At 45.9% G+C, this 19866-nt stretch overlaps 1 protein-coding gene across 4 annotated transcripts in view; it reads left to right on the top strand.

Annotated features, from left to right (window-relative positions):
• Window positions 1-19866, top strand: part of Myof (myoferlin) — a 138516-nt gene that overhangs the window by 106627 nt on the left and 12023 nt on the right. For 2 of the 4 annotated variants that reach the window (XM_051199900.1, XM_051199901.1), the window contains 13 exons: window positions 66-227; window positions 1401-1566; window positions 3051-3127; window positions 5766-5822; window positions 7256-7267; window positions 7721-7819; window positions 9291-9416; window positions 10834-10989; window positions 11500-11591; window positions 15760-15930; window positions 16640-16788; window positions 17625-17764; window positions 19777-19865. In XM_051199900.1, coding sequence (XP_051055857.1) covers window positions 66-227; window positions 1401-1566; window positions 3051-3127; window positions 5766-5822; window positions 7256-7267; window positions 7721-7819; window positions 9291-9416; window positions 10834-10989; window positions 11500-11591; window positions 15760-15930; window positions 16640-16788; window positions 17625-17764; window positions 19777-19865 — 1496 coding nt within the window. The remainder of the gene's footprint in view (window positions 1-65; window positions 228-1400; window positions 1567-3050; window positions 3128-5765; window positions 5823-7255; window positions 7268-7720; window positions 7820-9290; window positions 9417-10833; window positions 10990-11499; window positions 11592-15759; window positions 15931-16639; window positions 16789-17624; window positions 17765-19776; window position 19866) is intronic. The other 2 variants (XM_051199902.1, XM_051199903.1) reach the window with 1 other exon arrangement.

Below are 19866 nucleotides of genomic sequence, written 5' to 3' on the forward strand. Positions count from 1 at the left end.
TCAGACTTGCATGATACTTTTAGTATGTCAGGTTTCCTTCCCTTCTCTTTAACTTGTTTTCCCAGATTCTAGCTTGGGGCTTAAGAAATATGAAAAACTACCAAATGGCTTCTATCACATCCCCCAGTCTGGTGGTGGAGTGTGGAGGGGAAAGAGTAGAATCTGTGGTGATCAAAAACCTGAAGAAGACACCCAACTTCCCAAGTTCTGTTCTCTTCATGAAAGTGGTACAGTATCTAGACTATGCGGGAGCCCCGTGTGTTCATGCCTGAAGTGTGGGTGTATATTCCCACGTGTGTCCATGCCTGAAGTCCGGATGTATACTCCCATGTGTGCTCATGCCTGCTATGTGTGTCCATATCTGAAATGTGAATGTATACCCCCATGTGTGTCCATACCTGAAATGTGCATGTATATCTCCCGTGGTTGATTCCTTTCCAGAATCTGACAGACAGAAAACCTAGTCTTATAATAAATATGTCAGAGGTTTCCTCCTCCTTAGATTACCTATAGCCAGTTTCTGAAAGCATCAAATAGCTCTAGTAACGAGGAACTATCTATGAATAGCACTTGTTCCTCCAGTGAGTGTTTGGTCTCTATCGTGGGTCCTTAGTCAACCCCTCAAGGCCAAATTATTGATTCCAAGGGATGCACCTACATGTGGACCAGAACTTTCCTGGGCCTGAATGTTTGGGGAAGGAACAGTTGTGGAGAAACCCAGAGTAGGTGATGGGGCATGGCCATGACTGTGTCCATGGCATGGAATCTTTCATGTTCTTTTGAAGTTACTTTTGGTTATTAGAAGTGTGGGACATCTTATAGGGCTCACATCCTCTACCTGTTATAACTACAGCAAGAGGAAACCACCCAACTTGTCCATTTTAAAGAAATTAAGTCCCTACAAATAAGAACGTTTTCATCTTTACCTTGCTATATCTATGTCTCCACCATTCCTAAATTCTGCTTAAGCCCTGGCTAGTCCATAACTAAAGTTCTGGGCAGTCCTTACCACTGAAATTTCCTCTCAGGAAGAAGATTGTGGGAGGAGAATGGGGTCAGTAACAAAGACTCATTTCATAGTATGCATGCCTTGTACACTCCATGTGCTTCACACGTGGATTCCATGACTACTATCAATGATGAAGTAACTGGACATAGAGGGTTAGAAAGTTCCCGAAGGTCATGTACTCTGACAGCAGAGGTGGGGTTTGATCTTCCAGAGCCCACCTGAAAGAGGATGCTCCAAGCGCTGAGCCAACTGCCAGGCATCCCAATCACTGAAGTACTTATGGAAGGTCCCCTGGGTTGTAGGGTCCCTTGGGAGAATTTACTGGCAAAGCTATCTGCAAAGCTATCCTTATCAGATCAGGGAAAAAGGACACCTGTTTTTGTGATCCTAGTTTTTACCCAAGGAAGAACTGTACATGCCTCCACTGGTGATCAAAGTCATTGACCACAGGCAGTTTGGGCGGAAGCCTGTGGTTGGCCAGTGTACCATTGACCACCTGGACCGCTTTCGCTGTGATCCGTATGCAGGAAAAGAAGATATCGTACCACAACTAAAAGGTACGTCAGTAGGCAAGCCTATACATTACATTTTTGTGACTTTTGCACCTGATCAGATTAAATGCTTCCTATTGACTTGATGACAGGAATGTCTCTGGATCAATATGTGAAATTGTTAGGAAGGTACAAATGCTGTAGACTGCCCTGTCCCTGGAACTGCTCACATGGGCCTGGTGCTCAGAGATAGGCTGGGCCCCAAGGCTAGTGCAACTGTATAATTAAAATGGTGTGCAAGCCATGCTTTGGAGTCACAGAAGAGAAAAGGCTGGTATTCTCTTAAACCTAATAATAGAGCCAGCGTCTGCAGAGTGAACCTTGGGTGGCCTCCCCTGAGAGCACTGTTGTGTTTTCTGTGCTGTCCCTCAGACTTTGCTTACTGGAGATAGTAAACTGCAGAAGTGACACTTGGAAGACATTTGCACACGGAGATATTCATGCATCCTTGCCATCTGGCCCTTGAGTCCTGTGTGGCTGGAGTAGTCTACAGTTGCAGATGAGCTTACATTAGAAGTTTCTAGGCAACTTGTCTATCTGAGGGTGCCAGGTGGATGCAAAACTCCACCTTAAAACAACTGATATGCCACAGATGCTCAGTAAATGTCCAGTTCCTTCCTCTACCTGAATGTTTCTCTGACATGTATTGAGTGCCTACTCTTCCCAGGGCTCTGGGGTGACTGATTACAAAGACTAACAGATCTAGTCTATGAACTTCTTTCCTTCAATCAAGGCTTAACCTGAAGTTTTCTTGTTGCATCAGTTTATGTTTGTATATATAAAATGGAGACTATAGCATATTTTAAGGATTATTAAAGGGTTGAAGGGGATCAAGTAAACAAAGTACTTAATTAGCCCAATGCAGGGAGCATGGGGTCTTCTTCAATGAAAGTTATGTTCCTGTGACCCCGCACCCTGGGCATCTGGCTGGGCTCTTGGCACCTGCCTTTGACTGAGTGAGATAAATGAAGTTAGTCCAGAGCCTGTTCTTAAACCCCTGATCTTACTCCAAAACCGGAGTTACTTATTCTGCGAAGCTGATGTAAGATCATGATGTGTGCACGTGCATACGTCTTTGCTGCCTATGTGAAGGGTAGAGAGCTGCTTGCAGGAATCAGTCTTCTCCTTCTACTGTGTAAATTCGGAGAAGCAAACTGAGGATATCAGGCTTAGCATCAAGCACCATTACCTGAAGAGCCATCTCTCTGGTCTCCAACACAATTCTTTTCCAAGCACATGTCATGGGCTTGACTAAGAAAAGTGGGTCACATAGAATCCCCTGTAAACTGTCTAAAACCATATGCTATTCTGGAAGGGTGTGAGTGTTGGGTCATTTCTACATTCAGACATTCGGTATGGTCCGCCACTGGAAAATCTCACCCAGGTTAACTCTATCATTCACCCTGTGGCTGCTCAACTTAATGTGGAATAGAATGTTCCCCAGTATATTGTTCTAGGTGTCCTATGTTATGATTTTTTTTGTCTTGCAGCCTCCCTTATGTCTGCACCTCCATGCCGAGATGTCGTTATTGAAATAGAAGACACCAAACCATTATTGTCTTCTAAGGTAGGTTGTATTCCAGATGTCTAAGCAATGTGTGAACTCAAACAATCATTCAAGGCTATTAAAATAATAGTCATCAAATCAATTCACAATGGCTGAATAGAAACAAGAGCTGAGTCTTGTATTCATACATAGCTACCATGACATTTTATCAACCCTTTTCACCTAAGAAATTTTTAAATCACCCCAGGTATAAAGGTAGAAAAAATAAAGTATACAAATCAAACATATATGGATAATTAATTATAAAAATTTATAAGTAATTCTTTGCTATACATAATTTTACCATTTGTCTAAAACAAAATCAAGTTTGTATTCTAATGAGATAGATATATTTGTTTATTTTTACATAAAGAATTAAATCTCAGCTGGATATGTAATACTGCAGGATATAGAGCATCCTTAACAATTTTCAGTGTTGATTAATATTTTGATTTTATAGTCATCAATGCTAAGACTCTGCTCTGCATAAATGTGCAGTACTAATACAAAATGGCAAAAGTATGTTTAACACCATTTCAGAAATGGTTGGAAAGTCTGTTCTAAATCCAAGACAAAATTCATTTAGCTTTTTTGGGGGTTGAGGGAGGGTTCAAATCAGCAACTCAAAGAGAAATCTTTAAAACTCAAACATCCTAGCATAATGCAATCCAAAGATATACTAATTTGATACTTATATGGTAACAAATATGGTGGGAAAATATCATGTCTTTGTTTTCCATAATTAAACCGTTACGTTTCTATGAGAGCAGAAAATTCGGTATGTAAAAATACTGCAGTTCATAGCATACATTGGTCTTGGATCTGAACCAAGGTGTTTCAGGAGGTATTCGCTGGTGTTGTGTGGTGTGACTACACGTACAGGGCAAAAATGCATGGGCTGTGGGTTCAGAACCAAGGCTGCAATGGAGTTGCATGGTGAAGTCTGGGTGAGTATTGTCAGAAATGCATCTTATTTTTAGTTAATTTTCAGTTGTTGCACATTCAGAAATCTTTCGCTATTGTCAAATTTTCGGAGACACCCTCCCTCCCTGCCACACACACATTCAGGTACCCAATCCCATATGAGATCATAACCTACAATTTAAGAAATTAGGGTATGGACTTGTGGCCTCATTCCCCCATCTAGGATACTTAAAACATTATCCATGTACACAGTTGCAACACATGTATGCAGAACTGAGAACCACCGGTGGGCACAGGGAGTGATACCATGTGTTAGAAGCTTCTAGAGCAAATTGAAACATTGCAGCAACAGTCAGAACAGGCATGTCAGGATCTCCCCCCATGTGAGGTGGGATTGTCATGGCATGGAATGACCCTGTTTGTCAGTGTATGGAACATGCAGGGTTTTTATATTCACCACGGAGAAAGTCGGTGGGAACCCTTATTCAGGACCCAGTCTGAAAACCATCCCAGCCACTTCTACAGGAAGGAACAAGAGAATTTCAGCCCAGAAAAAAAGAAAACTGTCAAACAGCTCCCTGTTTCTCTTGGCATTTAGGGTAGAACTTCACAGCATGCGTTAATATGCAAACTGGCTGGGAAATGCCCATGACTGCACTTTAATGTGTCATGTGCATAAATGGTACCTTTTAAAGCCTACTTCTTTCCCACTGCATTAAACTCACTAACAAATGGACTGTATTAAATGTGGGCTCCACATCCAGCACTGGTTGGCTGTGTGTCTGAGTCTACTATGTGGCAATTCTACACTGTCACAGATGACAGTATCAAATTCCCAACCCCATAGGGCAACATGACTGTGTTCACTTATTAAAAATAACCCCAGTTAGTCTCAATAAGACAGTCGTTGCCTAGGGAGAAGTTATGTATAATAGACTTAAGATTCTTCATGGTGATTTTTACAACTACTCTGGGAAATGTCAGTGTAAGATCCTACTCGATACACTGCCTCCAGCTTACCATCAACCATTGCCAATCAATCTTTCTGCATGCGTGTATTCAGTCATCCTCAGTAGGACTGGAGAACAAGGAAGATGATGCCAGTACTACATGCCAGTATTTCCGCTCCTTTCTTGACAGTGCTAGGCTACTCTAGCAACACACTATGAAATGTTCATTTGCATCAGCTTTTAACCAGGAGGAGCAGCAGGCCTGGGGATGGTTGTGCCAAGTCATTCCCATCACGCTATAAATGACTATAACCGGCATGCTCCCCTCACACCTCGTTGAGGTCCACAGTGTTAAGAAAAGGTGAAATCTTCTCTAAACACCCAAGTCCCTCTGTTTGTCAAGGTAGACATTACATATCTCCGTAAAGCCCGATGAGCAGTGTTGAGATTCGGAAGAGCCAATGATGAGCTTACTAATGTCCTTTATTACATGTATCACGTGTACATGTAATGTACACTTATTACCACTAACTCGATTTAGACTTTGTTTCTGGATAAACTGAAGGCGTCTGTTTATCTGTGCTGTTGCTGAAGACTGGAGGCCGGAGGCTGTCTTTCCATGGTGGCATTGTCCTCTGTGATGTCTGTGGGAACTCTTAACAGATGAGCTTAGCACTATCAAAAGAAAAGCAGGAAGTGAGGATGTGGGGCAAGTTGGTCAAGTGCCAACCAGACAGCACAGACATTCCTTCATGGCCGTCTCAACAACTGCCTTCCAATTGCAGTGCTTAAGCAGTATGTCAACAGCACTCAGCAAAATGGCTTCTCCAAGGACAGTGCATGTATGTATAATAAGATGCATGAGGCTGCATGGGAATGGGGGAGCTTGGTCTAAGGACTTGAATTCCTCCAGGGTCTATCAGTAGATTTTGGAGTGAAAGATGACCTTTAGACAATGATGTCATATTAAACCATGGGGAAGACCGGCCAGTGCCACGTAGTGCTTTGAATTGGATTTTCAAGTTCATTTATTAGACTGGAAAAAAAAAAAAAAAAAGAAAAAGAAAGGCACACGAGTTGCTGTCCTTCCTTTTCCGCATGGGATAATGAGCAAGCGGACATGAAGGAATCCTCCTGGGCTAGCTGTGAGATTTAAAGTCAGCAACTTGTCTTGGATGCTTTTTAAACACAGCCTGTTCTTTACCCTAAATCAGTTCTGTGTAACTGAAAATAAACATGAATGAACAGACTAAATATCTGGATTCAAGACATCGAGACTGTGAAAAGATTTTTTTTTTAAGTCCTCTCTCCAAAATCTCACTCCAACTGTGATTATTTAACCCTAATCTTGCTTTGGAATGGACCTAATAAAAAGAATTGATACATCTCTTCCTCTCTGCCTCCCTTGGCAATTCTGCTATAACAAGGGTCATTCTAGAGAGAAATACTGAGGAGCTGAAGAAGCCCTCCAAACGGCAACTACAAAAGTACAGCAGTGAGCGGTTGCACTTATATTGGAAATGAAGTTGGGGTTTCAGGAAAGGGAACTGGGTAGCATGTTCTCAAACTGGCCCAAAGGGTGAGCTTAGCCAGTGTCCCAGCAAGTACCAAGAGGAAACTCAAAGTCCAATAAACTCCAGCTCTTCCTTCTCTCACTCCTGGACATACCCTCCCTGGACATGCAAATTCTCCATGCAGAAATCCAAGTGGAAGGATCTGACTAAAGAGAAACCTGACGTCCTTGTATTAAAAGACTCTTCTCATATCAGTATTTATGTGGTATTCTCACATAGGCTTGGGGAAAACACAGAAAAGGTATTGACATGATGACCTTCAGTTATGCGCACCTTGTGACAGGAGAGTTCCTGAAGGCTTGAGAATGAGGTCACATTGGGGATATGCTTTTGGAGCTACATGGGATGAGAGGTTGGGAGAAGGAAGATGAGTAGCTTCCACCCTCCTCAGCACCCACTGTGCTAGCCAACCACAATACAGCCCAACCCCACTGAAAACACAACACAGGTGAATACCTCCCAGCCACTGAGGTGCTATGTGGAACTCCGGTGTATTTCCAGAGAATTCTAAGATATGTTCAAGGGTGAGATGCTCTTGACTAGAATAATTAGGTGATCTGTTAAATGTTGATAATGTAAAGTGTACAGGAAAATAATGTTTCTTACTCTCTTTCTCTTTAAACCTAATGTTCATGGGATCTTAAACCAAACATCATGTGACCCGCGTATGATTTTCCTTACTGCTGATCTCATGTGCTCAGCTGTCAGAAAAGGTAACTATTGTACATATTTTTACACATCTGAAACTTTTGAGGTTGGGGGTGTTGCTCAGGAGTTGAGAGCTTGGCTTGGCATGTGCAAAGCTCTTGGTTCAATTTTCAATACATGTATTTTCTGTCTGTAGTTTTTTTTTCCCCCAAGTCCAGGGATGAATTGATGATCTGCAAAGCGTAAATAACTTGTTGTAGCTGTTCATACTCTCTCTCTCTCTCTCACATACACACACATGCACGCACACACACACACACACACACACACACACACACACCACGCCATTGGTTGAAGTCTGCTTCTGAGCAGAATTATGAATGTGCTGCCCAGAGCGCGTATAAACAGAGACATATAATCTCAGAGCAATTAATAGTCTCTCATCTATTACACAGCAACTTTCCTGTATAAATCCAGACTGTCAGTAAAGACGTTTTTTCATTTTGACATGGCTTTAGGAAGAAGAAATCGTTGACTGGTGGAGTAAATTTTATGCTTCTTCGGGGGAACATGAAAAATGTGGACAGTATATTCAGAAAGGCTATTCCAAACTCAAGGTACTTGGACCTATGTTTGCGGGTGGGGAAAAGCCAGTCCCAGCATGCCTAGGGCCCTGGATTTAAAAGGCCTCACGGTGGGTGCTAATGGAGAGGAGCCAGGAGTACCTCGGGTCTCCTAGAGAACCCTCTCACAACAGGCTGACCTTTGCCAAGTACCAGGACTTGAGGAAAGCTGTTGAGGTATGGTTGCGTGACTGCCACATTAGGGCTTGAGGGCACCTGGCAGAAGGCTAGGAATGGGTTGGTACCATACTAATCAGGCCAACAATTATCCAGAATCATTTGGCTCAGGGAGACCCAGAAGTCACAGTGTCCCTGCAGCGCTATCAATGTCAGCATGCTTCCTTTTGTCTTCTGAATAGTGATCACCTTACTAAATGAAAAGTTGGTTCTGTTACATGTATGTGCCCATGGCTGTCACATCTCAACCATGACCGCAAATGTGCAGGAGGAAAGCTGCAGAACTAGGCAGGGATGGCCATCTGGACAGTTCTGTTCACGCTCTGAGTTTCCCAGTTCTCCGTTCAGTTGCTAACTCTGTCAGAGCAAGGTATAGGGGAAAAATAAAATTAAACGAGAAACATCTAGTTATTAAGATCACCTCTCTATCAAAGTAGAAGGACCGGTGTCCTTGCTTGCTGATGCCATGATATATTTGTGCAGCTTAAGGAACCCCAGTGTGCAAGCAATCACACTGAAAACTAATGAGACTGAGCCGAGGGGACAGGCTCAAGTTCCATCTTCCTCTCCTCCCTGACTCCCTCCCTCCCTCTCCCTCCTGTCCATCTTCCTCTCTTGTCCTTTTAAAAAACAAGATATAATTTGTATGCCAGAAAGTGATCCTTCCACGGAGCTTTGATGTTGTGCACACCAGTGCAAAGCGGGGGGGAGGGGGTGAAGGGGGGCAAGGGGAAGACCATTCCCACACACAGACAGCTCCTCTGCGCTCCATTCAAGCCACAGTCCTCTGGTGATCTGGCTTCTACCATGTTACATTGGCTTCTCCTGCTTGTATGTGCCATCAAACTGGAGACACACCATATTGGAACCATGCTCTGCCTTTGAGGTTCATAATGTTGTTTTGGTATTATTACTAGTGTGTCTCTTCTTGCTGAGTAGTATTGGGCTGGAGGCAGGTCAGCCCCACACTCAATCTCCCATCCCCCCCCTTCCCCTCCCTCCCTCTAACGCATTCTCCTGGCAACCGTGGGCATTCTTGAACCACATAGACTGGCTTCTGTTTCTGTTTGGTAAATTCCTAGAAACACCATTTCTGGATAGGTGGGTATTTGACTCCTTAAAGGAAGTGCAGCATTTCCCCACGTGGTTGATGCTGCACCCACCAGGAGAGCCAACATCCCAAGTGTTGCATGGCCTGCTCCTTCTTGCTTTCTGGTACTCAGGCCTGTTGACTTGAGATTCCCCCTGTGTTTTAATGAGAAACTGAGAGTCCCTTGGTGGTTTTCAGATCTATGACTGTGAACTGGAGGATGTAGCCGACTTTGAGGGCCTGACAGATTTCTCAGATACCTTCAAGTTGTACCGAGGCAAGTCCGATGAGAACGAAGATCCATCTGTGGTCGGAGAGTTTAAAGTGAGTAACTGTGTGTGTGTGTGTGTGTGCTGTTTAAACTCCATCTTCATTTCTTTCGTGGATCTTAGAGGAAAGACAGCAGATGTCTGCAGCTGAGCATGTCCCCTGCCCTCTGCTGGAGGGAAAAGCTGCCCATAGGAAAGGGGCAAAGGGGTGCCAGAGTATTGCTCTTCCCTGCTTGAATCCCCCAGGGCCAACTCTTTCCAAGGCCTACTTTCTCTTCTGCTACCTCCTCTGCTCTTCTGCCCTCTGGAGTTTTTAGCAGAATCACTGTGGCAAGTTCCCAGACCGAGATCCTCTCCGCCTTTCCCCTCACTGCAACCAAACCCGATCTGTCCTCTGAGTGGCTTAAACACTCTTGCATTTCCCAGCTCAGGTCTCAACTCCTTCCAAAGCTGCTCAGGCTTTTCACAAGCCATGCGTCCCTCCCGCTTGGAAGAACCACTCCCGAGTCCCAAACACACCTTGCAAGCTTCTCAATGGATGCGCAGAGCCTTGGGCCAGGCTGCTCTTCCTTCCCGGGATGCCCTTCTTCTCTGTGGTCTGACCAAGCCCTGCTCCTGCTCTAAGCCAGCTCGAATGTCAGTGTTTGTCAAGAGTTCCCTGGTTGCTTTGGGCAGCATGACTCACCCATGCTCTGGGCTCCCACAGGTCTGGGTTCAACTCCTGTCAGATTTGATTGCTGTGTCTCCTCCCAAGCACATTTGGCAGGGCCAGGGCACCTAACTCTGCCTTGTCCTAATCCTTTGCCAATAGCAGACATGGCTAATGGATCAGAGGGTTACACCTGACACAGGGTCTCAAATCCTCAGCTCCCCAGCCTCCCGCTAAGCCAACAATATGGCATAGAGTCAAGCCAACCTAGCATCTTGTGCCATACTCTGTTTCTTGAGCTGTGGATCCTCCATGCCCAGTAGTCAGTGGCTGCTTGATTCATGACATGTTCCCGAATGTAGCTGGCCAGAACAAAGGCCCAAGCATCCTAATCCTAACTCTGATACCTATCCCTGTACATAAACTATTTCAGAACAAAGTATGCAGTCTCTCTAGCTGAGACCTGAAGGTGAGCGTGGATTTCCTGGGAGTGGAGCCCAGACAAGTAGGGCCGCAGCGGAAGGGAAGCCACCTTGGTACTCCACTGGGCTTCTCCCGGCTCCTAAATAATCGCCACTCTTTGCCTCTTTTCGCCACCACCTTCCCTCTCACTGACAGCTGTGGGATCTCATCATGTTCCCCCACTGCAATCCCTCAAGAGCCAGTGCATGTTGTTTCTTCCACGAACACAGACCGGCATCACCCAACTGTGTGTTACTGAGGGTATCCTGTGTGCTCTGAAGAGGGGGACATTTCCTAAGAGCCCTTACTCAGTGGCCAGGGCCTTTGAAGTCATCACTATGTGTCTTTCTCTTTCTCTCAGGGCTCCTTCCGAATTTACCCCCTGCCCGATGACCCCAGCGTGCCAGCCCCTCCCAGGCAGTTTCGGGAACTGCCTGACAGTGTCCCACAGGAATGCACGGTTAGGATTTACATTGTTCAAGGCTTAGCGCTCCAGCCCCAGGACAACAATGGCCTGGTAAGAGTTTGGGTGTGGGGCCTTCTCCTGGAGCAGGATAATTACAGTCATCAGCCATGGTAATTGTCACCTTCTTTCTTGTTGGGCGTCTGTTATCTCACTAGGAGAAAGATACTCTATCAAAACAATGTGTGCAGGAGGATTGTCCCCATGGGGATTTACCTAAGAGCTTGGAGGGGGGGGATGCTTAGGGCCCTTTAGTTCATCCTTCTCAGGTTTCTGATGTGACCTAGGACAAGATTTGCTCCAGTCACAGGGCCAGCATGAGCAGAGCCAGGTCACCCCTACTTTCACCCCACCCCACCTTTTCTCCCACACAGCTGCTCTTGAAGGCACGCTGGCCCCCTGCCACCCAAAGGCCCTGCGCCGAGCTCATCTTAGGCCCACGGGTGCCCCAGTGCCACCTTTGTCATCAGTTGGGAACACGGAAGCACGCCAAGTCTATCCCAGAGCTTGACCTCAGTCTGCGCCCTGATATGATGTAACATCTCACCTGTCCTGTCTCCACAGTGTGATCCTTACATTAAAATAACCCTGGGCAAGAAAGTAATTGAAGACCGAGACCATTACATTCCCAACACGCTCAACCCAGTGTTCGGCAGGTAACACACAGCTCAAAGCGTTCCTCCTTTACCAAATGTGCCCTGCCCTGTTGGAGGCACTAATCCTGGGAGCATGTGCAGATACCCTCGCTGAGGGATAGGCAGAAGTAGAAGGACTGGAAAGTACCAAGAAAGTCACAAGATGAGCTTCTTCGGGTCGAGATTTGTCCCAAGTCCTTGGGGGGTGGAAGCAAGGCCCCATGGAACATTAATTAAGCACGGGGAGGGCCTCAGCTGCCACAAAATCCTGTTTTCACTTCCAGAGGCTAATTTGGGCTCTGTTTACTGGACTATTCTAGTTCTTTCCTTTTGATCCAGTGACTGCGTCACTGAGGGGAGGGTACAAAGTGACAGGACAGATAATCTGCTTTATTGGTCTTTAATGCCTTGGCAAGATCCTTGGCATACCATTGTTGTCTTCATGGTTACAATCCTGACTTGCTTCCAGACTACAATATCTGTATATTTAAAACATTTTTATTTGTGTCACTCTTAGGAACATGTTTGTGCACGAGGCAGTCAGAGACAACTTGGTCCCCTCCTTCTGTTGTGTGGGTCCCAGAGACCGATCTCAGGTCATCAGGCTTGGCAGCCTTTACCCAAGAGTCATCTCGCCAGCCTTGTTACATAAATCTTGTCAGAGCCAATTCTGTTATCAACACCAGATGATAGATTGTTAAGTAAAATAAGCATCACTCAGCTCTGAGCACTTTCCATATTCATTAATAGTATTTGCTGAGCGTTCAGTGTGAGCAGATCCTCTGCTGAGCCATTTATAGAAGACATCTCAGAAAAAACACAAAACTCTGTGTGTGCCTAATACACTGGTCACAGGCGGAGGCTGTACTTGAACCTATGACACCAGTGTCTTCTTCGTGGTTTCAGCACTGCACTCTGTTCTGATTTTCTTCTGTGTTGGACTCACTAGGCAGGCAGAATGGTGTTAGAAGCTCTGCATCTCAGGTGAGGACACAGGACCACACGGCTCTGTCGACACGCTGTGAGACCAGTGATAGAGACAGAAGAAGTCTGTGACTCCAGGGTTCCCCAAAGCCCTGGGCAGAATTTCACATGCATAGCAAAGCTGCCATCTGTAGGGAAATGTTCTTGTGCCAGACATTTGAGGAAGGGCTGGGGAGATGATTCCATGGCCAGCTGTGTAAGCATGAGGACTGGAGTTTGGATCCCCAGCTCTTATATCTGTAAAATAAGGTAGAGGACAGGAGCTATGGCTCAACGGGCACAAGATGTGGCCATAGGATTCTAAGAATCCAAATCCCATCCCTGGGATCCTTTAAAAAAAAAAAAAAAAAAAAAAAAAAAAAAAAAAAGCTACTGCAGCTGTGCACATCTGTAATCCCAGCACTCTTGTAGCCAGATGGGAGGAGGAGACAGAAGAAGAATCATCCAGAAACTCTCTGGCCACCTAGCCTGGAGTACACAGCACAGAGCAGAAACAAGAGAGACCCTGCCTCAAAAGGATGAGAGGAAAGAGCTGACTCCCAAAGCTTGTTCCACACATTGTTTCACACGCCTGCCCCATCACAAAGTTAAGAATTAAAAATATTTGTTCTTAAACTTTTTACAAAAGGTTGTGAACGATAAAGGAACACATTCCAGCCTCCACATGCACAAATGAGTACAACAGTTTGCACCTATGTACACACACACACACACACACACACACACACACACACATTTTGTTTGCCCTGTGCCCTACATATTCATTACTTTATGCCTTGTGTATCTTCCTCTCTGTCTTTTTCTGCCTCTCTGTGTCTTTCTCTCTCGTGCATGTTTGTATACACACACACACACCTTGGTCATCCAGTTTTAGATTCAAACAAACCATCCCCACAGGCAGGAACACACATGTACAAAGGACCACCCACTTGGCCTCCAGCATGTGTGTATTCATGCGCACACATGCATACACTCAGACACCTGCACACAAGCACCCTCCATGCTGCACACCCGTTGGCCGAGTGCTGGGCCCGGGGAGGGGAAGTAATCCTCTGGCACAGCAATGTGATCATTTTCCCTTTCTTCCGCTGATCCAGCCCCAAGGTCTAGACAGGAAAAGGCAAGCAGGGCAGGAAGGAGGGCTCTGTGTAAAGGAGACTGGGAAGCTAGCAGGCAGAGCCAGCTTTAAAGGCAGAAAGGCAGCCCTGTCTGGATGGCCTGTTCCAGAGGTGCCAGCACAAGCTTAATTATGCGGCAGGAAGTCTTTCTCAGCGCCTTGGAGGAAGGGATGCTGTCAGGTTCTGCCAGGCCAGTGGCTATCTAGGAAGATGCACAGATTTCTGTCCATCCAGCTGGTGGCTCCAGGCAGAGGCCTCAGTCTTGGGAAGTAGCTTGCTTCACAGCAAGAGACTCTGGGACAGGACTTGAGAAAGAAGCCACATGTCCTGTGTTCTTGGCCATTGTTCATCCTGGCTTCTCTAGATCGAATTAAACACTCCTGAATATTGTCCTTTGACCTCCATGTGTGGGGTTGTGGTGTCCACATTCTCCCACACATCATCTACACAATAATAATAAACTAAAAAATTAAAAACAAATAATTGCTATCTCCTGGGAGAAAAATATTTCTTAGTTGAACTTAAGCACCCAAGATACTTGGAGTTTTGTTTGGTTTGGTTTCCCTTGAAACAGGATTTCACTATGTATATATTCCTGACCATTCTAGAACTCACTCTGTAGACCAGGCTGGCATCAGATTTACAGCAGACCATGTCTGTGTCTAGACTGTTGTGATTATAGGAGTGCATCACCATGCCCAGCTTACTGTTTTTCCTTTTGTTGTTCTTTTTTTTTTTTTTTTTTTTTTTTTTTTTTTTTTTGAGACAGTGTCTTTGTACATATTCTGGCTGTCCTAGAACTCAATATGTAGACCAGGCTGACCTGCAGCTCACAGAGACCCACCTGCCTCTGCCTCCCAACTAGTGAGACTGAAAGTATATGCCACAACACTCAGCTATTTTTCTTTTTAACTTTTAAAACAAATTTATGTATATGGGTGCTGGGCTGCATACATGTCTGCGTACAGTGTATACCTGGTGCCTACACTGGATTTGAAGCTCTGTGTGTAATTGAGACACAAGTACCCCTGTCTCCGAGGTCACCTGCCTGCTGGAGCCTCAGGGTAGCTGCTGTATCTAGGGAGGTCTCTGAGATTGGTGCAGGAGACATTCAGGAGACTTTCTTCCAGAGTGCCATTAAACATACATCCCAGGCTCACTGGACAAAAGCCTGTCCCCACCAAAGAACAAGAGGAAGCCCACAGAAGGGGACCTTTCACAGTTTGCCCTTCAGTAAAATGCACCAAGCATCTGGAATGAGAGCCATACCTCCGGAAACAATGCAATACTAAGGCTAAGCCCTGCCTGTCTGGATCTGACATGAGCAGTCAGCATCCCCTGGACCACATAGTTCAGGCACCAATATGATTGCTGTTGGGTTATCTCTCTGCATCTCAGAAGTATTTACATTCTAATGTGGATTCCATGGGAAGGTTTTAAGAATTGAATGAAGTCTGTGGCAGGACTAGAGGTCCTGGCAGGCCCTCTACGTGGCACACTATACAAATTCATGCATACGCCCTGCTCCTTCTGAGGGATGAGTCAAGTTGTCTCCTGGGGCAGGGGTCTCTGATGAGCAGAGTACAGAATGAAGTGGGGTACAGAAGACAAATGGCTGTAAATCAGGTGCCTTATTGATTTTCCCAGAGAGAGAGGAATAGGGTGTCCCAGGTGATAGATAGGTGGTAAAACTAGCAATATAATGTATGATTAGAATACTGTTTAAATCACTACACTCTTACTGAATGTTTCCTAAACATTTCTTCACTTGGTTCTTAGAATAGAATAGGTGATGAGTGTTGTTATGACCATTTCACAGAGAAGAAAACTGAGGACAGCGAGGTTCAGTAAGTGGCATAGCTGGGATTTGAACATAGATACTCAGCCCTGCGCCTTTCTCCTGAGCAAACATGCACTCCCTCATTGTTTTATTACTAGTGTCTACCGTTTATCACATCTCCCCACCCACACCAGTTAGTTGTCTTCCCGAAACGTCGCCAGCGCTTGGCATTTCTTCGTTTGAGTCTTGGTTACTGGAGCACCGCAGAAGGCCCCAAACCGTTCTATATGTGCCTTTCTTTTCTTAGAATGTATGAACTGAGCTGCTACTTGCCTCAGGAGAAAGACCTGAAAATCTCTGTCTATGACTACGACACCTTCACGCGAGACGAGAAAGTGGGAGAAACAATCATCGACCTGGAGAACCGCTTCCTTTCCCGGTTCGGGTCCCACTGTGGCATTCCTGAGCAGTACTGTGTGTAAGTTGCTTCCCCGTGAATAGAGGCAGTGTGCTATGCCTGAGACTCACTCCTGGGGAGGCTGTGGGGCCTGGCCTCCCTCAAGTGCACTGCTCATTTGCTTCGTCCAGTGTCATTTTTGACAAGATTATCTCAGGGTGAGCCAGGGCCTCATTCGCATTACAGTTTGTCAAAAGGGTGCCGGCCGGAGCAGTGTGGTGCCCTCTGTGTGATACAAGTGTCGTGTCGGGTCCCTGAGAGCCCCTCTCCTGTTCTTGGGCTCCTGGATGTCAGGGACTTAGGATAGCCAGGTGTCACTGCAGGGATTCTCTAGCTTTTAGAAATAGGCATTGATTATTAATTACTAATTATCCACCTCCAGCCCCAGAGTCTATGATGCCTAGTATCCCCTGCTGCTAGCCAGTGGCTCTGTAAGCATCCAATGAGACAGCAAGCCACTTCTGGTTTTTTAATTTGCCTCTATGACTATGGTGATCCTAGGTTCCTCATTTTTATTGAAGAGGAAACTGGACACAAAAAGTAAACATGAAACCAAAGCGATACGTGAGTTTTACACCTCCGAGATAGGTGTCCAGAAGGCAAAGGGTGTAGACATGTCCCTCCCCAATTAGATGTGTGTGGTTGGACACACGTGCACTTGTGTGGAACATTGTGCACTCGGGGGGGGGGGGGGGCCTCAGTAACTCCAGACCTGTGGTGCTGTCCATAGTTCTGGAGTAAACACCTGGCGAGATCAGCTGAGACCAACACAGTTGCTTCAGAATGTAGCCAGATTCAAAGGCTTCCCACCGCCAGTCCTTTCTGAAGATGGAAGCAGAATCCGGTATGGAGGACGAGACTACCATCTGGATGAATTTGGTGAGCACAAAGCTGTGGGTTGTAAACGCAGCGTAACACACCCGTTCCTGTTCCTGCATGTAGAGGAGGGACCTGTGCCAAGGCCATGTGAGACTGTGTATCTGACCTAACCTAAACAAAAGCCACGGGAAGGTAGAGTATTTTGTCCATCAGGTGTCACAGTAGACACATTTTCTTAACAGTCTTAGGTTTCACCTGATCTTTCCAGGTCCTAGTCATGATCTGAAACTTTAACTATCTAGAGCTTGAACCATAAAGTCCAATATACTAACCAATTTTCCTGTGATACATAATTAGCTGGAAAAATGTTCCCATGGCAGTGAAAGAGATTCTATCCCAAAGAGATTCCATCATAGATGGGCAATGGCAAGACTTGCTGTTAGTCCTAGCACTCAGGAGGCAGAGGCAGGCGGATCTCTGAGTTTGAGCTCAGCCTGATCTATAGAATGAGTTCCAGGAAAACCAGGACTACATAGAGAAACCATGTATTGAAAAACATGAGAGGGTGACAGAGACAGACGGAGAGACTGACTCCATCATATTCAAACCCTTTCCTCAGAAGCCTCAGAGACACTGGAGGCTGCACAGACAAACCTGCTTTCTCCCCACCTGGCTCAAGTTTAAGACTGGGGTCCTGCCTGTTCATGATGCCTCCATTCCACACATACCGAGTTAGCCACACTGAGACAGTGACGGAAATATGCTTCATAGCATATGAGCTACAGGACGCTCCTATGGTCTCTAGGGAAGGGAATGGGTGGGACTCCCAAAGAGGGTCATGATGGGGCTGCCCTTCAAAGATGCCTGGTAAAGCAGAATGCCACTTTGCATTCCAGAAGCCAACAAAATCCTGCACCAGCACCTTGGGGCCCCTGAAGAGCGTCTTGCCCTCCATATTCTCAGGACTCAGGGGCTGGTCCCTGAGCATGTGGAGACAAGGACTCTGCACAGCACTTTCCAACCCAACATTTCACAGGTAAAGGGGGCCCCACCACCCACTCCTCAAACACAGTGACAACCACTGATGGACTAGACACACGAGATACAGAAAAGAAGCTCAAACTAGCTCCATCCCAAACGTGAAAAGAGTTTCGGGGCCCTCATTAACTACTGATGAGAGATTATCTGTGAGTCAGAACAAACTCAGGGCAGGGTCTCCCCTTGTCGTTTCTGTTTCTATCTCTGGTTCTGACGAACCCTTTCTCTTGCTGTTACCGCCTTCCTATGAGTCGGAGTGGTGCAGAGAGTCCCCGTGTACTTACTCCTGTGTTGTACGCTCGGGATTGGTTGTCCCACTGGGGCCCGATTGTCTACCATTGGGGCAGCCTGTTGTCACCAGGAGAGCAGTGTGAACTTGGCCTGGCTTGGGGGACAAGGTACCATCTGAGTCTTAAGAGTCAGGGAAGCATGGGCACGGTACACAAGCAGTAGGTCAAAGGGACTATGTGTACAATGATGGGGGACAAATCAACCCCCAGAAAATGGCCCATTCAGTGACAAAGTCATCCAGGTAGAAGCTTGTTAGAGTGAATGTTTTCAGGCTGTGTCTGCAGAGATTGGGGTACCAGAGGTCTGGGGTAAGGCCAGGAGTGTGAATTTGGATACACAACTTGAGGGGCTCTGATATAAGTAGTTAGGAACTCACACTTTAACAAATATTAATTTACCAAGAGCAAATACCTACTCTAAGAGTATAGACATGCTTATCACTCAGAAGCGGCCACATCTTGCTTCTATCCTGTGCTACATTTCTATTTCTTCTTGTTCTTATTCCTTCTTCTTTCTGCTCAAAGCCTATTCATCTCCCTCTTCTTCCTTCCTCCCATCAATCCTAGATGGAGACTCAAGAGTTGACAAAGTGAGGAAGACTTCTTCCTGAGAAGGTTCCAGTCTGCCTTCCCTTCCGCCTGCAGCATTAGACTCAGACTGCGGCTTAATCTTAGGCGACGCCTGGATGCCTAATGTCCTGTGGTGTGCCTGATGTATGGTAGAGCCCTGAGCCTCGAGATTAGTTGGGAAAGAGTCAGGGTTGTAGGGTTGTAGTAAAATATATTCCCTTTCAAGGGCTCCAGGTAATTCATTTTGATGGAAATGCATTAGGAAGCCAATCCAGTGGTTTCCTTGGCAAACTTCTCAAAGAGCAGTGTGTTTGTCTGAAAGCAGAGTCCATACAAGATCCAAAAATAACGTAGGGACTATAAATTGATTTGAATGGTTGGATAGTTTTTTTTGTTTTTCATTGGCATTCATACCTGTCTGGAAGAACATTCCAGTGAAGAAGAAGTGCTCAGTCCATAGTAGTCAAAGATCAGACCAGGGCCTCACAAGATGCAGCACAAGTGTCAGCCCTGGCCCTGCCCCTTCCTCTCACATGAGCCCTGCTGGGGCTGGGGCACCGCAAAGGCAGGCAATCACCTCACAGAACTGTGTTGTTTTTCTTTTACAAAGCTAATTGTCATTTTGTCACTCTGAGGTACGTGGGAAATACAGTGGGATTGAGACCGGTTTAGGTTAGCAATTGGACAACAGAGTGGCAGCACAATGGGGAAGGACTCATTTTAAATGTTCAAGAGCGAGTGTATGTGTGTGTACGTGTGTGGGGGCGGAGGGCGGGTGTGTGTTTGCACTAGCAGTTGGGTTGGTAAGCCCCTCGTTTAATTAACAAGGCAATCTCGTGCTATAGGTCGGTAAATGCAGCTATGCCACTCTTGGAGTGAGCATGGAAAGTGAGTGACATTGTAACAAGCTTAATCTTGGCTTGCTCTTTTATCCATCGTGGCCTTCCATGTGGAGTAATAAGTCAGCAAGTCCAAAGAAGTGGTTTCTCTTCAGAAGTGGGATGGGAGAAATGATTTTATAGCTCAGTGGAACAGGGCTCTCCTAGCATGTGGCAAGGCCTGCGAGCATGTCCAATGCTGCCAAGAAAAAGGAAAACTGTGGTTTCTCCCATATGTGACTCCAGCCTTCTTTCCTTCGTGTACGGTTTAGGGAAAACTTCAGATGTGGGTGGATGTCTTCCCCAAGAGCTTAGGACCACCAGGCCCCCCTTTCAACATCACTCCCAGGAAAGCCAAGAAG

This window comes from Phodopus roborovskii, unplaced genomic scaffold, assembly GCF_943737965.1.
Source record: "Phodopus roborovskii unplaced genomic scaffold, PHOROB, whole genome shotgun sequence".
Classification (NCBI taxonomy): Eukaryota; Metazoa; Chordata; class Mammalia; order Rodentia; family Cricetidae; genus Phodopus; species Phodopus roborovskii.